Genomic DNA, 22,547 nt, shown 5'->3' with positions numbered 1-22,547 from the left:
AAAAGTTAGATTCAGAAAAGATTAAAGATGATAATCCGATATAAAACAACCCTCACCAAAATTTAAGAAAAGGTATATGATGTGTTTGGAATCAGACAAGCATTGTCTCCCGTCCTATGTCTTTGGTGCCAAATCTTGATTATTTTAACCCCAAAAGATAATTTTCACTAAATAATACTCCTATTAGGCTATTACTTTAATCACAACGATAAGAAAGATGACAATAATTCTATGGTTCTGACAAATAATTGATTGTGTACTCTTATTTTAAAGTGTCACTTTTTTTATTAAATTTGGCGCGCATTGCGTTATTTATTATGGCGAGACATCATACAAAAGCTGGAGAAATTTATGTCTGCAAATAAAATAGTCTTTCTTGGTGATAATGTCTTTGTTTATACAATTTAGTAGATTTGTGATTTGTCATATTCATCAATTGGCCAATTGGTTTAAGCCACCAAACCGACTACTAATCACGGATATCAATTTTTTTTATATACTGATTTGTATAGGTAGAACCTTACGATTATTAGATTTCAAATAACTATATTAATTAGAGTTAGGTGTGGCCATATCATTGGGATATTTTGATTAATTAATCACCTATCAATTTGACTTTAACCCGCCAGAAAAATGAGTTATATTTCATTATTTAATATAGTGGTTGGCGGTGAGAATCATCCATTTTTTTGTATTTAAAAATAGATGTTTGTTAAATTCATATTTGCAGTATTAGTAGATAATAATAGGAGTACCTCGTAACAGAAAATGACTTGTCATAATTTGAAATTTACGTGGAGCTAATGAAATTATGAAAGTAACAATTATTTTCCCTCCAATGTGTATAAGGTCTAGATTTGAATTTATTCATAATAACTACTATAAGTTTAATATTCATTCTAAAACATTTGTGTTTGTAGTTGTGCCCATTTCTACCTTTGGACTAAGCATTTATGCATGTGGCTATCTTTCAAACTTTAAGAAGTAGAAGTGGATAAATATGTATTTTCTTCCCCACTTAATAAACAAAATAATCTCTTAAAATCTTAAGTCATTAAATCTAACATTTACTTTGGGATAGAAAGAGTTTCTATTTTTATGAGATCAACCAAAATGACAGAGTTGGTCAATTTTAATGAGACGGAGAGAATATAAAATTAATAAAGTACATATTAATATTTTCAAGAATATCTATGACAAAATCCATGGTCACCTTTCATGTAGAAACTCTTTTACTCGATTTGCAAACTACCGCATTCGGACAGGATAAAAATTCAAATCTATTAATTACTACTTAAATTTGGAATATTAGTGATCAAGATAGCACCGCTCTAAGGGAAAAAAAAACTGTAAAAGAAAATCAAGAAAAATGAAGAACGTTGATGGAATCTTTGTTCAAATAATACATGATTGTTTCAATTCAGTGGTCCTGTGACAAGAGAGCTTTTATTTTATTTGCTCTTTTTTGGTGGGAGTATAGATGTGTGCAATTAAAACAAGTTGGGCAAAATTTCTATGGGGGACCATTTTTTTGGTGCAATGAACTTATTCCTAGCTATCTACTATCTCTTTATTCATTAATTTTATTTTTCGTTTTTTTCTCCAACTATATAATCCATTTTCCACTACAACAAAAGAGGAGAAGCACAATTGGGACATCAAATTGTAGCCTAAATATAAGTATAAATATTTCATATTTGCTAATATTAGCTGTATCACTAATGAAATTTAAATTTGGCGCAAGTTTCATGCACAACTTCAGTAAAATTAAACCTAAAGTAGACTTGTATATTAAATCACAATATGTGGGCATGTTAACTTAAAGTGCGCTAGTTAGGATGTCTTTTTTTCATATTAAAAATAGATAATTGCACATTACATCACGAATATTCGGGAAATGTTGCAAATTCGTCCCAAATTTGAATTTTCGATTAAGACCCAATGTATAATTTGTTAACAAAGTAATTAGACATTTTTATACTTTTAGCAGGTGTTTGGAATTTAAGCAATATTTACAGATATTCAGATTTGAGTTAATTTGCTGTTTAGAGCACTCTATTAAAAATTGAGAATATCAAAATTAGTTTAAATTTAAATCTTCCAGAATTAGGGTAACAAAATCTTAAAGTTCGTTATGATTTATGAATATTGGTGAAATATAAAGAGAGATTAATAAGTAGTCATAAGATCTAAAACATAAGAAAGTAATGTGGGTTGATACAACTTGTGATTACGATATTTAGAATCTAAAACTATCGTAAAGCGCACACCCCCTTCAAATGGAATTTGTTACATTATTGATAGGCATTTCCACAAAAGTTCTAAAATCATGACTAATTATGTTAGTACTATAGTCTATTATCTAGTATACGTTTCTCCTACTTAATATATTACTTTGCCCATTTTTCAAATAATAATTATTCAGTTGATTAATCGACCAAGTAGATATATATATTTCAAAACTAAAAGAAAATAAAAATCCTATATATGCATGCCCTGTTGTAAACATTCAAAATGAAATTTATTTTTGAGATAATTCTCCAGTGGTGAAAAGAGTGGATCAAAGTTATTGGGCTTGTATTAGAAACACATCTACTTATTACTCACAAATATTGGATATACAAGCCCAATTATATAAAATGTGTATTGCTCATCTTAAGGATGTAATACGCTTTGTTCCAAGTACATTAGCAGTAATATATATACTTAATCATATTGAAAATACTTTCAGAGGCATTAAGAACTTAATTGGATTAAATATAAAAATTTGTTTTGTTATAAAACTTTAAAAGTAAAGGTACAACCTAGCATCAGTACACAATATTCTCTATGGGCCGGGCTTAGAAATGATAACTCTTAGAGATTGTCTAAATAATATCAAGATGGCGTTGCGGGACTTAAAGTCATCAACTTTCGATATAATTTAATTTTTTCTTCTAACTTTAAATGTTGCATGAAAAGTCATGAACTTTATCGAATTGTGTAAATTTCTCATCCGACCCGACCCGATAGATTTCCGGTACAAACTTATCCTACGTGATGCGCTAGAGGCATGACTTGGCAAATGACAAATTTATGGTTCAATTCGATTTGTATGTTTTCATTTGTTCTACTTGTAAAGATAGATTGCAAAGATAGAAGAGAAATAACAAATTCGTGGAGTTTGCCAAGTTACGCCTCCGGCGCGCCACGTAGGATAAGTAATTGTCTCGGAAATCTATCAAATCGGGTCAGATGGGAAATTTACACAGTCCGATAAAGTTCATGACTTTTCATGCAACATTTAAATTCCACAGAAAAAAACAAATATTTTAAAAGTTCAGGCAATTTTCCCTACTTTAAAATTGATGCTTCATTCACAAAGATATTATCCTTATGAATAGCATATCATAATTAAGATTCCCAGTTTTTTGCATGAAAATATGGAGATTTATTGAAGTAACTCCCACTGCCTAACTTGGCTTCCATTAGAAAGAGAAATGTATTCTTGACTACTGACTCTATTTACTTCTCATCTTTAAATTTTTAGCCCATTCTAACGTTAAACTCAACAAAATTTTGTCACTACTATTACTACCCGAGATCTCATTCTCAACAACAATCATCAACTTTCCAACACTTACCAAGGATTACATATGATAATTTACGTTTTGTGCACGCACGAGACAATTGATCAGATTGATTTGCAATATTTTTTCGAAACTGATCGAAATTTTACCAAATTTTATTTAGCAATTCCCTGTCCTTACTCGAGTTTGTTATATAGCACAGTTGTAGGAATTCGAAAATAAACATTGGCTGTTGCAGAGTTAAGACCTTTAATTTACAAAATTAGTCATAATCTCAAGATATAAACATTAAAATTTGAAATAAGAACCTTGATGTAAGTTAAATAAAAAGAATATGATACAATTGAGGCAATGTTACAAGAAGTGTTGGCAAGTGATGAGAAAAGAAAATAGGAATATCTAGCATTAAGTCCTAATGAACGGAATTTCTTGGTAATGTTAGGTGCAAATAATGTTGTCTTCTATGAAAGTAGATTATGGCGACAGATTCTTAGTAAGTACATTACAAAAGAGTATCTTGGAGTCTGATGTGATAGATAGAAAATAGATTTTGAAAGAAAGGAATAATTTGGTATTCTATGTTGTGTTAATACCTCCAAAAATTTTTCATAAACAAACTAAGTATTCTCGATTTTACTATGTTTTTACTTGACTATTGGTGCGTGGGCCCACTGCTAGTTCATAACAGGAGATGCTGCACAAAATTATTAAGTTTTCTTGTCCAATCCAATTTTTAATGCATGCATTTGGTTGCTACCTTATAACATTTCCTTTTACAGTTCAACACCTACTTGTTTGATTTATTAACTGATCCAACTGACATTCTTTCCAGAATAAAAGCTTTATAACAACTTGGATAAAATTTATACATGGATGTATGTATTGATCAATGCCTAACATTTAACAGAATTGGTAGTTGATACCAGTTTTGAACTGAAGTAGTTACCAAAGATACTGATAGGGGCCTCGAGTTGCCCTACTCTGTGCCGGGCAGCCCAATCACTCCATCAAGCCTATTCCATCAAGACTCACGCGAAGAGCCACAGCCACAGGACTCCAATACAAGATCGTGAAGTCTGCCAAATACAAAGATCTCATTTAAGTAATAAAGATCCTTTTAGATATGAATATATCTTGAGATATTTGGTATATCTTGTGAGGCAATTAATCGCATAGGGTTAATGCTTATAAATAGGAATTGTGTTTAGACTTTGATATTCATTGAGAAATAAAGTATAAAACTTATTCTCATTCTGGTTCTGGCGGAAATCGCCCCCTAGCACCTCAACTAGGGTTTATCTTTTCCTATATCTCATTCTTCAAACGTTCGTGCTCTAATTCGATAGAACAAGGTTCTATCAATTGGTGCCTTCATTGATTACTCTTCCTCCATTGATCACTCTCTCTCAAACAAAACTCACGCCACTCTTCCCTAGATCTCTCACAAAAAGTATACAAAACTCACTTTACTCCCTTTTTTCCCACCTTCCATGGCGGCGACTAGAGAAATTGAGGAAATCCTTGCCAAGCTCTCAGCCTCTGTCACTGCAGCGAGAGTGAAAGATCCACCGGACCAGCAGCCAGTTGGTACGCCTATGCGCAATTGGTCATTACCGCCTTCGGTCACGCAAGTACCAATAGGTGCCAGGCCTTTCACCCCACCACGCCTCGGTTTGGAACCACCACGTTTCGACGGAGAGGATGCCTTAGATTGGATCAGATACTATACATTACTTATCCACAATAATAATAATTGCTAAGGTTCTAATATGGTGTAATTGTTTATTTGGAAATATACGAACTCAGGCACAAAACAAATGTTATCTTAGACTACTTCACAATTTAAAGAGAAGGTGTCAAAGTATAAACAAATTGTAGAAAATAATGTGTGACATTTATAGATGAATGAAGAAGAATTTACGGCAAAAGGAACTGTTCCTAACAAACTCATCATAAAAGGAAAAAAAAAGCTATTCTTTTAGCTACGAACCTTATAGATTTCAATTTAATGAAACCTAATTGTAGGTTGAGCCCTCAATGATACTTTCCCTAGTCCTTCTTGATGAATTATGTACAGAAAGGGAGCATTTGATGCCAAATTGTCGTTTAGGAAATGAAACATTACTCTGTTTTGATGCAGAGTGAGAGCATTTTCCTTTCTCCTTATGCAATGCGCACTTGCAGTCTCGATGATATGGTCTCCGCTCAATGTCTGTGTCACACATTGATAGGCTTCCTTCAAACACACACCGGGCCATCATCTCTGCTGCTGCGCTCGACATCTTTCTTCTCTCTCTCTTGTGTGTGTGGATTTGTTTTCTGTATAAGTTCAAGTGATGATTTCTTACACTGCCTGAAGTTTGTTGAACATTTATATAGAGTAGAGGATTATGCTGTGTTGATTAAAACAAGGGTGGCAGGTTTAGAAGTTTACTAAGATTGTAGAGAATAACTTGTTTTGGTGCAGCTGCGTGATATTCAAGAGTCTAATTTTCAAATTAGAATGTAGAAATTCTTTGCTCCATTTACTATGAATAATTGGACTTGGTTGGGTAAGATAGTTGAATAAGACAAGAAGGGTAGTGAGGGAAAGAATCTGAAGAATAAGCAATGAGTTAAAATGTTTTTTTGTTCTGTTTGAAAAGTTTAGTTTGTTTTAATTGCACTGTGAGATGAATTGAAAAGAATCTGCATATTTGATCACTCAATTAGATTTTGTTTTCTGATTTTCACAATTAATGATGCTCAAAAAGAGTTATGCTATTATCTTGATCAGTCACTGCTTCTATACAGCTAGTAATATAGTAGAAACTCGAATATAGAGCAATGATCAACATAATATTCTACTGACTTTTAAATATTCCTCTCTATGTGAATATTGTATCATAAAATTGTCCTTTGCCACATTAGATTTATGACTGTGACTGATATTGAATTCTGAAATTGGGAGTCTTGATACGTGGCAACATATAGTTAACTTTCAACTAATGTGGTTTTTTCCACTGTATTTATGAGTAAAAAATTAAGTTGACAGAATATGGTAGTTATAGGATGTAGCATTGTATAATCCGGAAAGGGGATGTCTAGACAACTTTGTCACCATGTAATAAAAAAGGTTCATTTGATTGTCCAAAAAAATAGGCTGGAATCTTGGAGTTTAGAAATGTAATTGCATTCTGTTTTATTACTCATCATTCACTTTAGTGGCCACAGCAAAATCCAAAGAAAATTAATACAATGAGGTGTACATGACCAAGGCAAAACTGTGTAGAGATTCCATTTACAAGTAAAGACTTGTATGTAGAATAATTTATTTGTAAATATGAGCTAGGGTGTCGAATATTTAGTCATTAGGATTCCTAAGAACAAATTAATGTAAGAGAAGAAGGGAGTGATAATAGATACCCAAACAAAAAATACCGCATCAATATTAATAAAAATAATAAAGGTTTGATTTCTCTAAAATTACTATAAGGTGTTTCCCAATGTGCCTAACTTGGTTGCAAGTCAACAACGCTGAGATTAAATAATAGGAGTGATCTTGTTGGTTAGTACAAATTTTGTCATTAACTAAACACCCCAAGATTAAAAGTACTACTAGTTAGTTTTGCCAAGAATAAATGTATGTTTCTTGTAATTTTCTTGAAATATTCTTGAAATATTATGGCTTACAGTATTTCATATTTGTTTGACATCATATGTCTCAAATATTTGTTTATAAAAGTGTTTTAACTAGAAAACATGTAGATTCTTAGAAGTTAAAACTGTTAAGTGGCAATTGAGATGAGGACAAAATTGCAGTTATGGTGTTTGTATATATAGGAAATGAAACTAATTACTACAAGTTCAATAGTAGCAACATAGATTGTAAGAAGATGCACGTGGATTTTGTAATGAGAGAAAAAGATATCATCATTAATTTTGTCTTATGAGCTACGTTGTGGAATCTCGGAGTTTCAGAAATGCGGTTTCAAGTTTTGTCATAATGTAATAAACATGATATCACACCATCTCCGGTACACTAAAACCTAAAATAGGATAGACAATTAGCTCCAATAGTACTCCAAACTAGTGTGGTTTTTGTCCTATGTATTGGTGATTCGTCTAAACTTAGGTTGATAATTTGGAAAAATGGATTGTATGCTTCGGAAATGAGATCTTTAGCAATTTCTAATCTGGACTGTCTTGTTGCCCCGGTAATATGCTCAAAATTGTAACATTCTTCGAAAACTTCATCAAAATGTTGATCATGCATTTCAAATGCTAGCTAGTTATATATAGAACAATAATTTGAGTATTTTCTCTTGTCCTGAAAGGTTAAGTGTTTTTTCTTCTTATGTGTGTGTGTGAGACGAAATACAAGATAAGAGTGTTAAGACTAGTGTATATCCTTTGATTATAATGCACAAATGTTTGTATTGTAAAATTAGAAGGAAGCCGGAGCAGTTTGAAAGATGATCATACCTCAACATTGGATGAGAGAGTGTACAATTTATGGGACCTATTTACCTTGAGCATGTGGTTGAATTACCAAACACACAAGCTCTTAGCTATTGATCACCTTTGATTGTTCCCTGATAAGTGAGTACTATTACATATGGAAATTGAATATTTTCCCCCAACTTGTTCTCTTTTTGGAAAAGAAACATTCCTTTGTTTTGAAGTTGAGTGGGAGCATTTGCCTTTCTCCTTATGCAATGCGCACTTGCAGTCTCGGTGATATGGTCTGCGCTCAATGTCTGTCTCTGACATTGATAGGCTTCCATCAAACACACATCCAAACATCAACTCTGCTGCTACACTCCACATCTCTGTCCTTCCTAGATTCCTGATGTCGTTTCAAAGGAGAGTTTGTTGATATTGTTGCATGTTTCTTAAGGAATTTATATAGGACTAACCTTGTGTGTAGAATATTTGTTTGGAAAGTTCAAGAGGTTTGGTGTGGACTACTTTCCTTAGATACTTCTAGTACACTTTTTACAAGAAACTTATGGATTCCTTTAGAATAAGTTATACAGAGTCGACAAACTTCACATTGTGCATAACATAATCTACTCTTTGTTGTGTTTTACAACATACCAACACATGTATACCTTTCCACTCTTTTCTTGGAAGTAACAATGATGATATTTCATTATTCACCAAATTCAGTAAAAACTAATACTAGTACGTTTGAAAAGAGCTTTTCTCATACACATGGTTTATATGGTTGCAATATTAGATAATTAAGGATATAAACCTTTTAGATTGTGTTACTATGAAAAATGGAAAGTTATGCAAATATAATGTAGTACTCCCTCTGTTCAAAGAAAGTTTAGTCATGATAAAGCTAATTTCATATATTGGTTATGGGGTTAAATTCAACAGTTTCTTGGGTCTAACACAGTTTGTAAGCTAGGTATGTAGAGGACATTTCCAAATCTAGGAAGAAGGAAGGAAATCACCTGGAGAAAGAGTCTGGCAGGAAAAGTGAGCAGAAGAAAGGAGAAAGTCACCAGACGGAGGAGAATTCTAGACAGAGGGCAGAAAGGAGAATTCAAAGAAGATTCTAGAAGCTCGACTCTGCGCTTATAAATAAGAGCACGCAACACGCCTGAGGGCATCCATCATCCACTTTTGCTCTTAGCTCACTTCTCACACTCTACACACACATTAGGGGTACCAAATTCAGGCGTTCGGGTTCGTAAAACAATCATCGTTGTGTACCACCGTCTCTGCGGGAAGCGAAGAAACAATTTATTGCTTTCTGTTTTTTATTTCTGTCTTGAATCCCCCGAGTCTTCGATGTTCGAAGCTCGGCCTTATTTTGTTGAATCGCTGTTGAATTCGTAACCGTTAGCTATGGAAGTTTGTGTTATGTTTTTGTTCTTTGTTTACGCTGCTTGTTACTTTACGTTGGATGCTTTTCGCATTTGATCCGAGTTGTTTGAGTTGGATGGTGTTGAATTGTAGTTGATCAATTGATTTTGGTTGGATCGGTGTAATCGGAGATGGGAATTGTTGTGGTTTGTTGTGGATGGCTTGGATCCGGAGCGGATGAAGCGTCCGATGCTTAGATCTGTTAAATTCCTGCATGGTTTTGAAGTTTAGTTCCTGTTTCCTTATTTGCCTCGTCTAGTAGTAGTAGATCTGTTTTATTTCCTTAGTTAATCGTAATTTGATAGTTTAATTTGATCTGTTTTATTTTGATCTGTTGTTTACTCTGTTTTCTGCATTTTGTGATCGAGAATCGTTGGTGAAGATGAAGCTAGTAGTTGGTTAAATCCTTAGTTAGTTATTTGCAGCTTTTCATTCGTACTTTGCTATATTAGGAAATGGTCCCCATGGTCTGTTCTTCATCTGTCTTGGCATTTTAGGAAAAAGTAATTCACTAGGTTTGGTAAATTTTCGTCACTGGAGTGTTGTTCTGTTTGCATCTCTGTTTTCGTCATGCATGCTTTCGTTATGTTTTCCTAGGTCTAGCTGTTAGAATAGATCATTTACATTTTCCGCGTCTAGTAGGTAAGTTCTCAACCCAAAGTTGTGTGGCAGCAACCAAAACCCTTGTCCAAAGTCTCTTGAATGCTTTCTTACGCTTCCATCTATGTGGGATTCGAAAGGCAGAAAAGATTGAGGGTTGAGGGTTTTGAAAGGCAGAAAAGATTGTCTGCCCAACGACCGATGATTTTAAAGATTCCCTGAGTTCCTAAACCCTGTGATCTAGCGGATTCTCTGGATCTGAGAAGTCTGACTATTAATTCAAGTACACACACATAGACACAAATCCTATCTCTTCAAGTCACTTCTTTGTTATATTGGTTTTGAAAAATAGTTAGAGTGAGTGAATAATAAAGTAAAAACAAGAATAATGTAAATAAGAGTCTTCTCTACATTATTTTTGCTTTTAATACTTTACTATTCACCCACACTAATCCGTCCCATAAAAGATGTCTCATTTTTCTTTTTAGTTTGTCCCACTAAAGATGTCACATTTGACATTTTCATTTTTAGTAAAAGTTATCTCTCACATTAATATAAATATTATATTTTCTCTCTCCACTTAACACACAAAACACAATCTCCTAAAATCTCGTGTCGTCCACAAGGGTGACATTTTTTGTGGGACGGAGGGAGTACGATTTTTTCAAAACGAGTGTAAAAAAGAAGTGACTCAACTTTTTGGGACAAATAGAGTAATATTTCTGTTTTTTAAATTATTTCAGTAATAACGCCATTTAATTTCCTAATTGTGTATCTAAATTCACAAATTGATTGAATATAATTTGATTTTGTTTCTGTACAATGTATAAATTTTAATTAATTGAAATATATCTTAGAGTATACTTGTTTCTAAAATTATCTCCAAAATAAAATAAATATCGAATTAATTTGGAGTAATATCATTCAAATTTTAGGTGATATAATACTTAAATAATTTAATTTGTATAACTATAAAATAATTATTTATAGAATAAATCAAATTTATTTCTTCATAATCGAACCATAATCTTCAATTTATAATAATTAGAAAATGAAAAGATATGTACTTAGTGGAACTTACCGTAGTTAGAAATCACTGCGTCGTTATCCAATGTGAAAATTAGACGATTTCATTTTTATTTATTACTTCTATATACAAAATGAAACAAAATTGAACTTCAACTAGGTCTCAGAAACATCATGATCAATCGACACTTGTGCTCTAGAAAATGACTCTTTTTTTTTCTTTTAATCGAAGTACTAATTTAATCCACGCAACTTACTTTTTTTGCGGTGGTCCGCAATTAAATATAGTATTAATAAACCAATAATTAATTTCACTCAAAATATATTTTTGACAGGAACTAAAATATAGGAGTAGTAAATTTTAAATAGAATCAAATTATGTTGAATACACCGTGCACTTCATGGAGTGTGTCATGTAAAATTCTCAGTTAACTCTAGTTATACAAAGTTTTTATAGCTAAATGAACATCTACTGTGTTTAGGAAAATTGATGCCTCAATCTATGTATTGCGAATCTGAATTGCAGTTCATGTTTCTAATCAGGATCCTCAAATACTATTTGTCAAGAATAATTAAAGACTAATTAATATTTTAATTAAGTTAATTTGGTCACAGATTTTTACTATTATTTGGCAAGTTGGTCGTCAGGTCGGGATACACGTATATATTTGCATGATGAGCCACCAATTAGGATACGAAACTTGTTATTGAATGATCGTTTGTAAATGACATATATTCAAACTGGATGAGCTGTAATATTTTCTTTAAGGCTCTCCCTCTCTTCTAACAAAAAAAAACTAATAATTAATAAAATTAAATGAACTACTATAACTTGAAATAATTGATATACTCCCTTTGTACCATTGTTTATTAGTCATTTTTAAATTATTCCAATATAGTTGAGTTATTTTTAATTTTTAGTAAAAATTTTATTTTTTTTAATTTTACTTTTCATTATCACTTTTACTTTATTATTATTTTTTTCTTTATCCACTTGATATTTAATCACTCGTTTTTTAATCTTCGTGCAAAGAAATGTTGGGTACAGTAAATAAAACATGATTTATTTTACATAAACGCGTGACCACATTTAAATCGTAGTCTATTTTTGAGCCACTAGAGTATTTCCTCCACATGTCACAAACAAAATATTCACTGACTTTATAAATAGCTCTGTACAATCCAACAAATACTCATAAAATTCAATTGAATTCCATTCCCCAAACCCAAAACGAAGAAAAATATCTGCATCAATTAGTAAGCCATGTCTACTGGAGCTGCCGGCGATGGCTTCTTCCGGAGCCTTCTCGAAGGCTGCATTACCGCCGCGGACACCGGGATCCAGCGGCGCCCCTACCACCGCTACTGTGGCTGCGCTCTCCACAACTCCGCCGGTCACTGCCCCCACCGCTCCAGATACGACAAGGTCTCCTACCCGATCCGCCGCTCCTGGAGCGAAGGATTGCTGTCGCTGTCCTCGCTGTCTCCTTCCTCCTCCCCCGCCTCCGCGTCGGTGGAGATTCCGAGGACAGCGTCGCAGTTGGCGCTGTACAGAGCAGCAGAGGATGATGAGGTGTACTGATCAGGATGCATGCCATAGAGCTTGAGCACAAGATGGAGTGAATTGCTGCATATGATCATCTATCTAGAAGGGGTAGAATCGTGAACTAGAGAAGAGCAACTCTAGGGGTTGGCACAGGCCGCCCTATAAATAGAAGATCAACATTGGAGACACACGTCTACGTTTAGACCACTTGGAGATTAGCTCCACTTCATAGCTTTAGTTAGTTAGCTTTCACTTGAAGTTTCCGGCCACCTGCCAGAAAAAGGAGTCCATCGTCCGTTCCAACCAATTTGCCACTGTAGTTTAGAAATTTATTCAATTTTCGAGGAGCCAAACAATCTTTTACTTCCTTTGTTTATGTTTTCTTAAGTTTTGACACTTGTTTTACCTTGCATTCAACGCTGCTCTTGGTTTAACTCTTGTTGGAGACATCTTTTGGCTTGAATACCTCGAATGCAATGGATTTCTTTTGGTTTATTTGAGTTTTCGCTTGTTATTGATTTCTTTTTGCCTAGTTCGATAGATCTAGTAGTTTATGTTGATTTCTGTTGTTTACGTGCTTGAATCTGCCTAGTTAAATTCGATCTAGTGTTTCTTCAAGTTTCTCTAAGTTTCAATTGGTCGTTTCTTCTAAAAATGCATGGATCTAGATTCTGTTTCGTTTTCGCCACCTTGCATGTTAGTCAGTTTAGGCATCTGTTACTTTCTGCATGATTTAGTTGCCGTAGTTTAATTTCTCGCCTAGATCTAGATTTAATGGCTTGATTTTGAGTTAGATCTGAGTTGTTTGAGTTTGATTTCAAACATTCATTAGTGGGGCTTTGATTTCATGTCATTTTCGTTGCTTGGTGAAGAAGACAAGGCCACAATCTAAGTTGGAACCACTTTGTTGCTTTATGCTTTTGTCCTTCCACCTTTCAGCTTTTCTGCAGGGTTAGACAGTTAGTTACACAACACTGTTTGTTATTCTTTTTTACTTTTGTCTATCCGTTTATAGTAAGATTTCACTTTTCACATGCACACTGGAGCCCAACTTTCATCCATTCATGTACACTGAAGCACCTAGTTACTTACCGGTCAAGATAGGTGTAGTTCCATTTTATTTTACGTCTAATTAAAACTCAACCCCAAAGCGTGGTAGCAAACCAACCTTTCCAGAATGTCATCACAAGTGTGTAACGCCTACAACCATCTCTGTGGGATCGATCTTTTACTCCACTATACTAGCCAGTAGAAGTGGGTTGACACAGACCCAATGGTACAACTAGGTCTAGGTACCTTCCTAGACAGTTGAAGCACTCACATGAGTCATAGTCTCCTCTTCTATCTTCTATCAGTGGGTATATGTGTTTATCAGCGGTCTCTCTGTCTCTCTTTTTCTCTCTACGAGATTGGGTTTTGAAGCAAAAGAAAATTAATGCAAGCTAAGAGAATAATGTGATACATGTGAGACAAAATACAAGAAAAGAGTATTAAGACTAGTGTAATCCTTTGATTATAATGCAGAAATGTTGTGTAATGTAAACTTAGAAGGAAGGCTGGAGCAGTTTGAAAGAGATCATACCACAACATTGGATTAGAGAGTGTACAACTTATGAATTACTAAACACACAAGCTCTAGTATGGTCGAATTACTAAACACACAAGCTCTAGCTATTTGATCACCTATGATTGTGTCCTGACACGATAGTACTACTCCTATTACATATAGAAATTGAACATTTTTACCCAACTTTTTCTCTCTTTGGAAAAGAAATATTTCTTTGTTTTGAAGTTGAGTAGGAGAATTTGCCTTTCTCCTTATGCAATGTGCACTTGCAGTCACGATGATATGGTCTACGCTCAATGTCTGTGTCTGACATTGATAGAGCGAACACACATCGAAACATCAACTCTGCTCTCCCTCCCTCTCTCCCTCCATCCCTCCCTCCCTCCCTCTCCCCCTCCCTCCCTCTCCCCCCCCCTCCCCTATTCTATTCTATTATTGGGCTTATATTATAAACACATCTACTTATTACACACAAATATTGGATATTACAAGCCCAATTATATAAAATGTGCATTGATTCTTTCAGAGGCATGTAGTAGTACTTAATTGGCTTAAATAAAAAAAATTGTTTTGTTTTAAAAATTTACAAAGTAAAGGTACAGTGGTACACCTAGTATCAGCACACAATATTCTCTGTGGGTCGGGCTAGGATATAAACTTGTAGAGACATGAACAAGAAGTCTGCATTTATCGGTTGAAAACAATATTATCTCAATAAATATACATAGTAGTAGTTGTTGTCAAGTTGAGTAATTTATTTTAGAACTAATTAAAACCCAAAATCTTTATTGATTGTCTAAATAATATTAAGATGGCTTTGCGGGACTTAAGTCTAACACACTAGTCTCCGTGATAATTTATCACATGTTACTACGATAACCTTATACACTTGCGGGTTACACCTAATGTTAAAATAGGATCTGGTCAAGTTTTTGGCATCGTTATTTTGAGAAGATTGATTTCTAGTTTAGACATTTTTTTATAAAATTTTTAGATTATTTTTTTCAAAGTGTAGTGTTGAATTAAAATGGTTTTTGTGCCACAAAAGCTTGCTTGTTTAGTATTGAAAGTTAAGGTTGCATGTGGTTCCTCCTTACACGTACATATGGTGACTATTACTTTAAAATTGATGCTTCATTCAACTAAAGATATTATTCTTATGAATAGCATATCATAATTAAGATTCTTTGTTTTTTGCATGGAAATATGGAGATTTATTGAAGTAACTCCCACGGCCTAACTTGGCTTCCATTAGAAAGAGAAATGTATTTCTGAGTACTGACCATATTTACTTCTCATCTTCAATTTTTTTAGCCCATTCTAATATTAAACACAACAAAATTCTCTCACTGTGCTAAAATACCCGAGATCTCATTCTCAACAACAATCATCAAATTTCCCACACTTACCCTTTACCAAGGATCACATATGACAATTTACATTTTGTGCACGCATGAGACAGTTGATCAGATTGATTTGCAATTTAATATTTTATTGAAATTGATCAAAATTTGACCAAATTTTGTTTAGCCATTCCATGTCCTTACTGGAGTTTGATATATAGCACAATCGTAGGAAACTAGGAATTCAAAAATAACATTGGTTGTTGCAGAGTTAACAAAATTAGTCACAATCTCAAGATAGAAAACATTGAATTAAGAACCTTGATCGGAGCTACGTAGTTGGGTTTAAAAATGATACAATTGATGCAATGTTACAAGAAGTGTTGGCAAATAAATTTGGAATATCTAGCATTAAGGCCTAATGAATGGAATTTCTTGGAATGTTAGGTGCAAATAATGTTGTCTTCTACTGAAGTAGATTATTGCGACATATTCTTAGTATCTGATGTGATAGATGGAAAATAATTTGAATATAAAAAAACATGACATGAGCACTTTTGTTTATTTATGGGGAAAGAATTGTTGGGAATAATAATAATTTTGGTATTCTGTGTAGTGTTAATAGTACCAAAAGTTTGTTAATTATCGTTGATTTTTACTAGTATGTATTTACTTGATTCTTGATGCATGGGCCCACTGCTAGTTCATAACAAGAGAAACTGTCCCCAAGGCATGCTTGATACGATGGAATGGAATGAGGGTGGAATGGAATGGAGGTTGGAATGAAATGGAGATAGGAATGAAATGTCAATTTCTTTGGATTTTCTTTGCATTTTCATCCATTCACTCATTCATTCCATCACACCAAACAAATGAATAGAATGAAAGTAGGAATCACATTCCATTCCATCCTACCATCCTACCAAGAAGTCCCTAATTGTTCTTGCCCAATCCATTTTTTAATGCATGCATTTAGTTACTAACCTATAACGTCTCCTTTTACCGTCCAACACCTAATTTTTTAATTGTTTAATTGATCAACTGACATTCTTTCCAGAATAAAAGGTTATAACAAGTTGGATATATGTGAATGGTCATGGTCATTTTTTATGTTAAACTTCATACATATCTGTATAACAATGCTTCTATTTTTCAAGCCAAGATTTCAATAATGAGAAAAACAGTAAAACCATAGTTGTATTGCGTTACCAAAGATACTGTGCATTACTTATCCACAATAATTATAGATGCTAAGGTCCTAATATGGTGTAATTATTTATTTAGAAATATATGAACTCAGGAACAGATCAAATGTTATCTTAGACTACTTCACAATTCATTGAGAAGTTGTCAAGTATAAACAAATTGAAGAGTCTGCAACATTGTATAAAAAAAATGAGTGATATTTATATATGAATGAAGAAGAATTTACAGCAAAAAGAACTCTTCCTCTCTGCACTACCTAACAAACTCATCATAAAAGAAAGAAAAAAAAAAGCTATTCTTTTAGCTAGGAACCTTTTAGATTTCAAGTTAATGAAACCTTATTGTAGGTTGAGCCCTCAATAATGCTTTCGCTAGTCCTACTTGATGAACTATGTACAGAAAGGGAGCATTTGATGCTAAATTGTTGTTTAGGAAATGAAACATTACTCTGTTTTGATGCAGAGTGAGAGCATTTTCCTTTCTCCTTATGCAATGCGCACTTGCAGTCTCGATGATATGGTCTCCGCTCAATGTCTGTGTCACACATTGATAGGCTTCCTTCAAACACACACCGGGCCATCATCTCTGCTGCTGCGCTCGACATCTTTCTTCTCTCTCTCTTGTGTGTGTGGATTTGTTTTCTGTATAAGTTCAAGTGATGATTTCTTACACTGCCTGAAGTTTGTTGAACATTTATATAGAGTAGAGGATTATGCTGTGTTGATTAAAACAAGGGTGGCAGGTTTAGAAGTTTACTAAGATTGTAGAGAATAACTTGTTTTGGTGCAGCTGCGTGATATTCAAGAGTCTAATTTTCAAATTAGAATGTAGAAATTCTTTGCTCCATTTACTATGAATAATTGGACTTGGTTGGGTAAGATAGTTGAATAAGACAAGAAGGGTAGTGAGGAAAAGAATCTGAAGAATAAGCAATGAGTTAAAATGTTTTTTTGTTCTGTTTGAAAAGTTTAGTTTGTTTTAATTGCACTGTGAGATGAATTGAAAAGAATCTGCATATTTGATCACTCAATTAGATTTTGTTTTCTGATTTTCACAATTAATGATGCTCAAAAAGAGTTATGCTATTATCTTGATCAGTCACTGCTTCTATACAGCTAGTAATATAGTAGAAACTCGAATATAGAGCAATGATCAACATAATATTCTACTGACTTTTAAATATTCCTCTCTATGTGAATATTGTATCATAAAATTGTCCTTTGCCACATTAGATTTATGACTGTGACTGATATTGAATTCTGAAATTGGGAGTCTTGATACGTGGCAACATATAGTAAACTTTCAGCTAGTGTGGTTTTTACCAATGTATTTATGAGTAAAAAATTAGGTTGACAGAATATGGTAGTTAGAGGATGTAGCATTGTATAATCCGGAAAGGGGATCTCTAGACCACTTTGTCACCATGTTATATTACAAGAGACTAAAAAGAAGGTTCCATTTGAGTGTGTCCAAAAAAATAGACTGGAATCTTGGAGTTGAGAATTGTAATTGCATTCTGTTTTATTACTCATCATTCACTTTAGTGGCCACAACAAAATTCAAAGAAAATTAATACAATGAGGTGTACATGACCAAGGCAAAACTGTGTAGAGATTCCATTTACAAGTAAAGACTTGTATGTAGAATAATTTATTTGTAATTATGAGGAAGGATGTCGAATATTTAGTCATGGGAATTCCTAAGAACAAATTGATGTGAGAGAAGGAGGGAGTGATAATAGATACCCAAACAAGAAATACCGCATCAATATTAATAAAAATAATAAAGGTTTGATTTCTCTATTAAGAAATCACTATAAGGTATTTCCCAATGTGCCTAACTTGGTTGCAAATCAACAACGTTGAGATTACATAATAGGAGTGACCTTGTTGGTTAGTACAAATTTTGTCATTAACTAAACACCCCAAGATTAAAAGTACTGGTAGTTAGTATTGCAAAGAATAAATGTATGTTTTATGTTACTTTCTTGAAATATTCTTAAAATATTATGGCTCACAGTATTTCATGTTTGTTGACATCACATGTCTCAAATATTTGTTCATAAAAGTGTTTTAACTAGAAAACACTTTACAAAATAAAGGTGCCTCTCTTCTTCTCCAATAGTCACTTCCACGCCATTCTTTTCCTAATTCTTTCTCCAAAATAAAATTTGTAGTTGCAAAATTCAAACTCTGTCATGTTATTGTAGCTCCATATTTGTAGTATTATTCTCCCTCTCTCTGTTTCTATAATTATCCAATTCTTTTCCATTTTTCATTTCTCTTTTGAGCCGGAGCTGCTGTAGTGTCGAAAGATAAGCTACTGCAGGACGGCGAACTGAGAAAATGAAATTTGCTGGCGTCACCATGGACCGAAGGTGGGGTCAGCTGACCCCGCTCGACCCCAACAATTAGCTCCAATAGTACTCCAAACTAGTGTGGTTTTGTCCTATGTATTAGTGACCCGTGATCCGTCTAAACCTAAGTTGGGAATTTGGGAAAATGGATTGTATGTTCCGGAAATGAGATCTTTAGCCATTTATAATCTGGACTGTCTTGTAGCCCTGGTAATTTGCTCAAAATTGTAACATTCTTAGAAAACTTTATCAGAATGTTGATCATGCATTTCAAATGCTAGCTAGTTATATAGAAAAATAATTTGAGTATTTTCTCTTGTCATGAAAGGTTAAGTGTTTTTTCTTCTTGTGTGTGTATATGTGTTTATCAACTCTCTCTCTCTCTTTCTCTCTATGAGATTGAGATAGAGTTTAGAAGTAAAAGAAAATTAATAAAAGTCGAGAGAACAATGTGGTGCATGTGAGACGAAATACAAGAAAAGAGTATTAAGACTAGTGTATATCCTTTTATTATAATGCACAAATGTTTGTATTGTAAAATTAGAAGGAAGGCTGGAACAGTTTGAAAGATGATCATACCTTAACATTGGATGAGAGAGTGTACAATTTATGGGAACTATTCATGCCTAATCTACCTATTTACCTTGAGCATGTGGTTGAATTACCAAACACACAAGCTCTTAGCTATTGATCACCTTTGATTGTTCCCTTACAAGATAGTACTATTACATGTGGATATTGAACATTTTCCCCCAACTTCTTCTCTTTTTGGAAAAGAAACATTCCTTTGTTTTGAAGTTGAGTGGGAGCATTTGTCTTTCTCCTTATGCAATGCGCACTTGCAGTCTCGGTGATATGGTCTGCGCTCAATGTCTGTCTCCGACATTGATAGGCTTCCATCAAACACACATCCAAAGGAGAGTTGTTTGGAAAGTTCAAGAGGATTAGTGTGGACTACTTTCTTTAGATGCTTCTAGTTGTTTGACAAGTCATAACACTTTTTACAAGAAACTTATGGATTCCTTTAGAATAAGTTATACAGCATCGACAAACTCCACAATGTGCATAACAGAATCTATTCTTTATTGTGTTTTACAACATACCTACACATGTATACCTTTCCACTCTTTTCTTGGAAGTAACAATGATGATATTCCATTATTCACCAAATTCAGTAGAAACTAATACTAGTACGTTTGAAAAGAGCTTTTCTCATACACATGGTTTATATGGTTACAATATTAAATAATTAAGGATATAAACATTTTAGATTGTATTACTATGAAACATCGGAAGTTATGCAAATATAACATAGTAATCCCTCAGTTCAAAGAAAGTTGAGTTATTTCTTTTTTATACTGGTTTTGAAAATAGTTAGAGTGAGTGAATAATAAAGTAAAAACAAGAATAATGTAAATAAAAGTATTATCTACATTATTCTCGCTTTTACTTTACTATTCACTCACTCTAACTATTTATTACTTCATCCGTCCCATAAAAGATGTCTCACTTTCCTTTTTAGTTTGTCACACTAAAGATGTCACATTTGACATTTTCATTTTTAGTAAAAGTTCTCTCACATTAGTATAAATATTATATTTTTTCTCTCCACTTAACACACGAAACACAATCTCCTAAAATCTCGTATCGTGCATAAGGGTGACATCTTTTGTGAGACGGAGGAATACGATTTTTTCAAAACGAGTGTAAAAAAAGAAGTGAGTCGACTTTCTTGGGACAAATGGAGTAATATTTATGTTTTTTAAATTATTTCAGTAATAACGCCATTTAATTTCCTAATTGTGTATCTAAATTCACAAATTGATTGAATATAATTTGATTTTTTTTCTATATAATGTATAAATTTTAATTAATTGAAATAGAGCTTATATACTTGTTTTTAAAATTAGCTCCAAAATAAAATAAATATCGAATTAATTTGGAATAATATCATTCAAATTTTAGGTGGTATAATACTTAAATAATTTAATTTGTATAACTATAAAATAATTAATTATAGAATAAATCAAATTTATTTCTTCATAATCGAACCATAATCTTCAATTTATAATAATTAGAGAATGAAAAGATATATACTTAGTGGAATCAAATGCATAATAAGAAAAAAATGGATATATGAAGATATTTTTCCATTACCAAAGACTTGTGATGATATAATAAGAAAAAAATGGATATATGAAGATATTTTTCCATTACCAAAGACTTGTGATGATATTTCATTTTTCAGGAATCGCAAATATATTTTTTCGTGAACTTCAAAAATGGTCCATGGATTATGGATTTATCTCGAAAATGGTCTTTGGATTTAAAAAATATCACTAGTAGTTCCTGGGCTAAGGGTTAATATAAAAAACGGTCTTTTTACACAGTTTCGAGACGAAAATGCCCTTTTGAGGGGTTTTGGGGAGTTTGGACAATTTGATATTTTTACACTTTTAACATTTTAAATCTGATATTATTTCAGTTATGTACTATATCTGATATTATTTCAAAATTATCATTCTTCTTCCCTTTTGTCATCCTTCACTTTGTTTCTTTATTTCAATATTAGATTTAATTTATAAAATTAAATTTTAAATTTTAATTTTTAAATATCAATAAATTTTTTTAATTAAAAATATTAATTCATGGACACTATAAATATTGATTAAAACTATTAATTTTTGTTATTTAATATAATATTCAATTGAATTGAAGAAGTACAGAAAAATAATATTAATCATGATGGAAAAATAAGAGCTATTCTATTTAGCCTTCGTTCAGTTGTTATCATTGCTTGTGATTGAATACTATGAAGTTGATTAAAAATTTTATACAGGAGTATTTTTGTTGAAATTTATTGTTTTCAAATTAATAAACGAAAATTATATTAGTCTTACATTAGATGCATATTTATTTTAGAATAAATTGTGTTATATGATCTATTTATGATTAAAGCAGTTAAATATTAATTAAAATTAAGGCGTTGTCATATCATATTGATTATTAGACACTATCAAATATTGATTATGACTATTAATTTTTGTTATTTAATAATTTTTATAATTAAAAAAGTTTATTGATATTTAAAAACTGAAATTTAAAATTTAATTTTATAAAATTAAATTTAATATTGAAAATAAAGAAATAAAGTGAAGGATGACAAAAGGGAAGAAGAATGATAATTTTGAAATAATATCAGATTTAAAATGTTAAAAGCGTAGAAAGACCAAATTGCCCAAACCCCCAAAACCCCTCAAAAGGGCATTTTCGTCTCGAAACAGTGCAAAAGGACCGTTTTTGATATTAACTTTTAGTCCAGAAACTACTAGTGATATTTTTAAAATCCAGGAACCATTTACGAGATAAACCCATAGTTCGGGGACCAATTTTTAAAGTTTACTCTTTATTTTTTAGGATTAAATTTGTTAATATATAACTTGACTAAAACCAGAATTGAACCAAGATCGAGAAG

General features: G+C 32.7%; 1 protein-coding gene across 1 annotated transcript; it reads left to right on the top strand.

Moving 5' to 3' along the window:
• The first annotated feature begins 12,318 nt into the window (after positions 1-12,318).
• On the top strand, positions 12,319-12,636 carry LOC125195077. The gene has a single exon (XM_048093278.1). It carries the CDS (start codon positions 12,319-12,321, stop codon positions 12,634-12,636), a length of 318 nt encoding a protein of 105 aa, XP_047949235.1.
• The last annotated feature ends 9,911 nt before the right edge of the window (positions 12,637-22,547 follow it).

Source organism: Salvia hispanica, chromosome 6 (genome assembly GCF_023119035.1).
Source record: "Salvia hispanica cultivar TCC Black 2014 chromosome 6, UniMelb_Shisp_WGS_1.0, whole genome shotgun sequence".
NCBI classification, from domain to species: Eukaryota; Viridiplantae; Streptophyta; class Magnoliopsida; order Lamiales; family Lamiaceae; genus Salvia; species Salvia hispanica.
The sequence above is the reverse complement of the archived record's forward strand: the minus strand, read 5'-3'. Positions and strand labels throughout refer to the sequence as shown.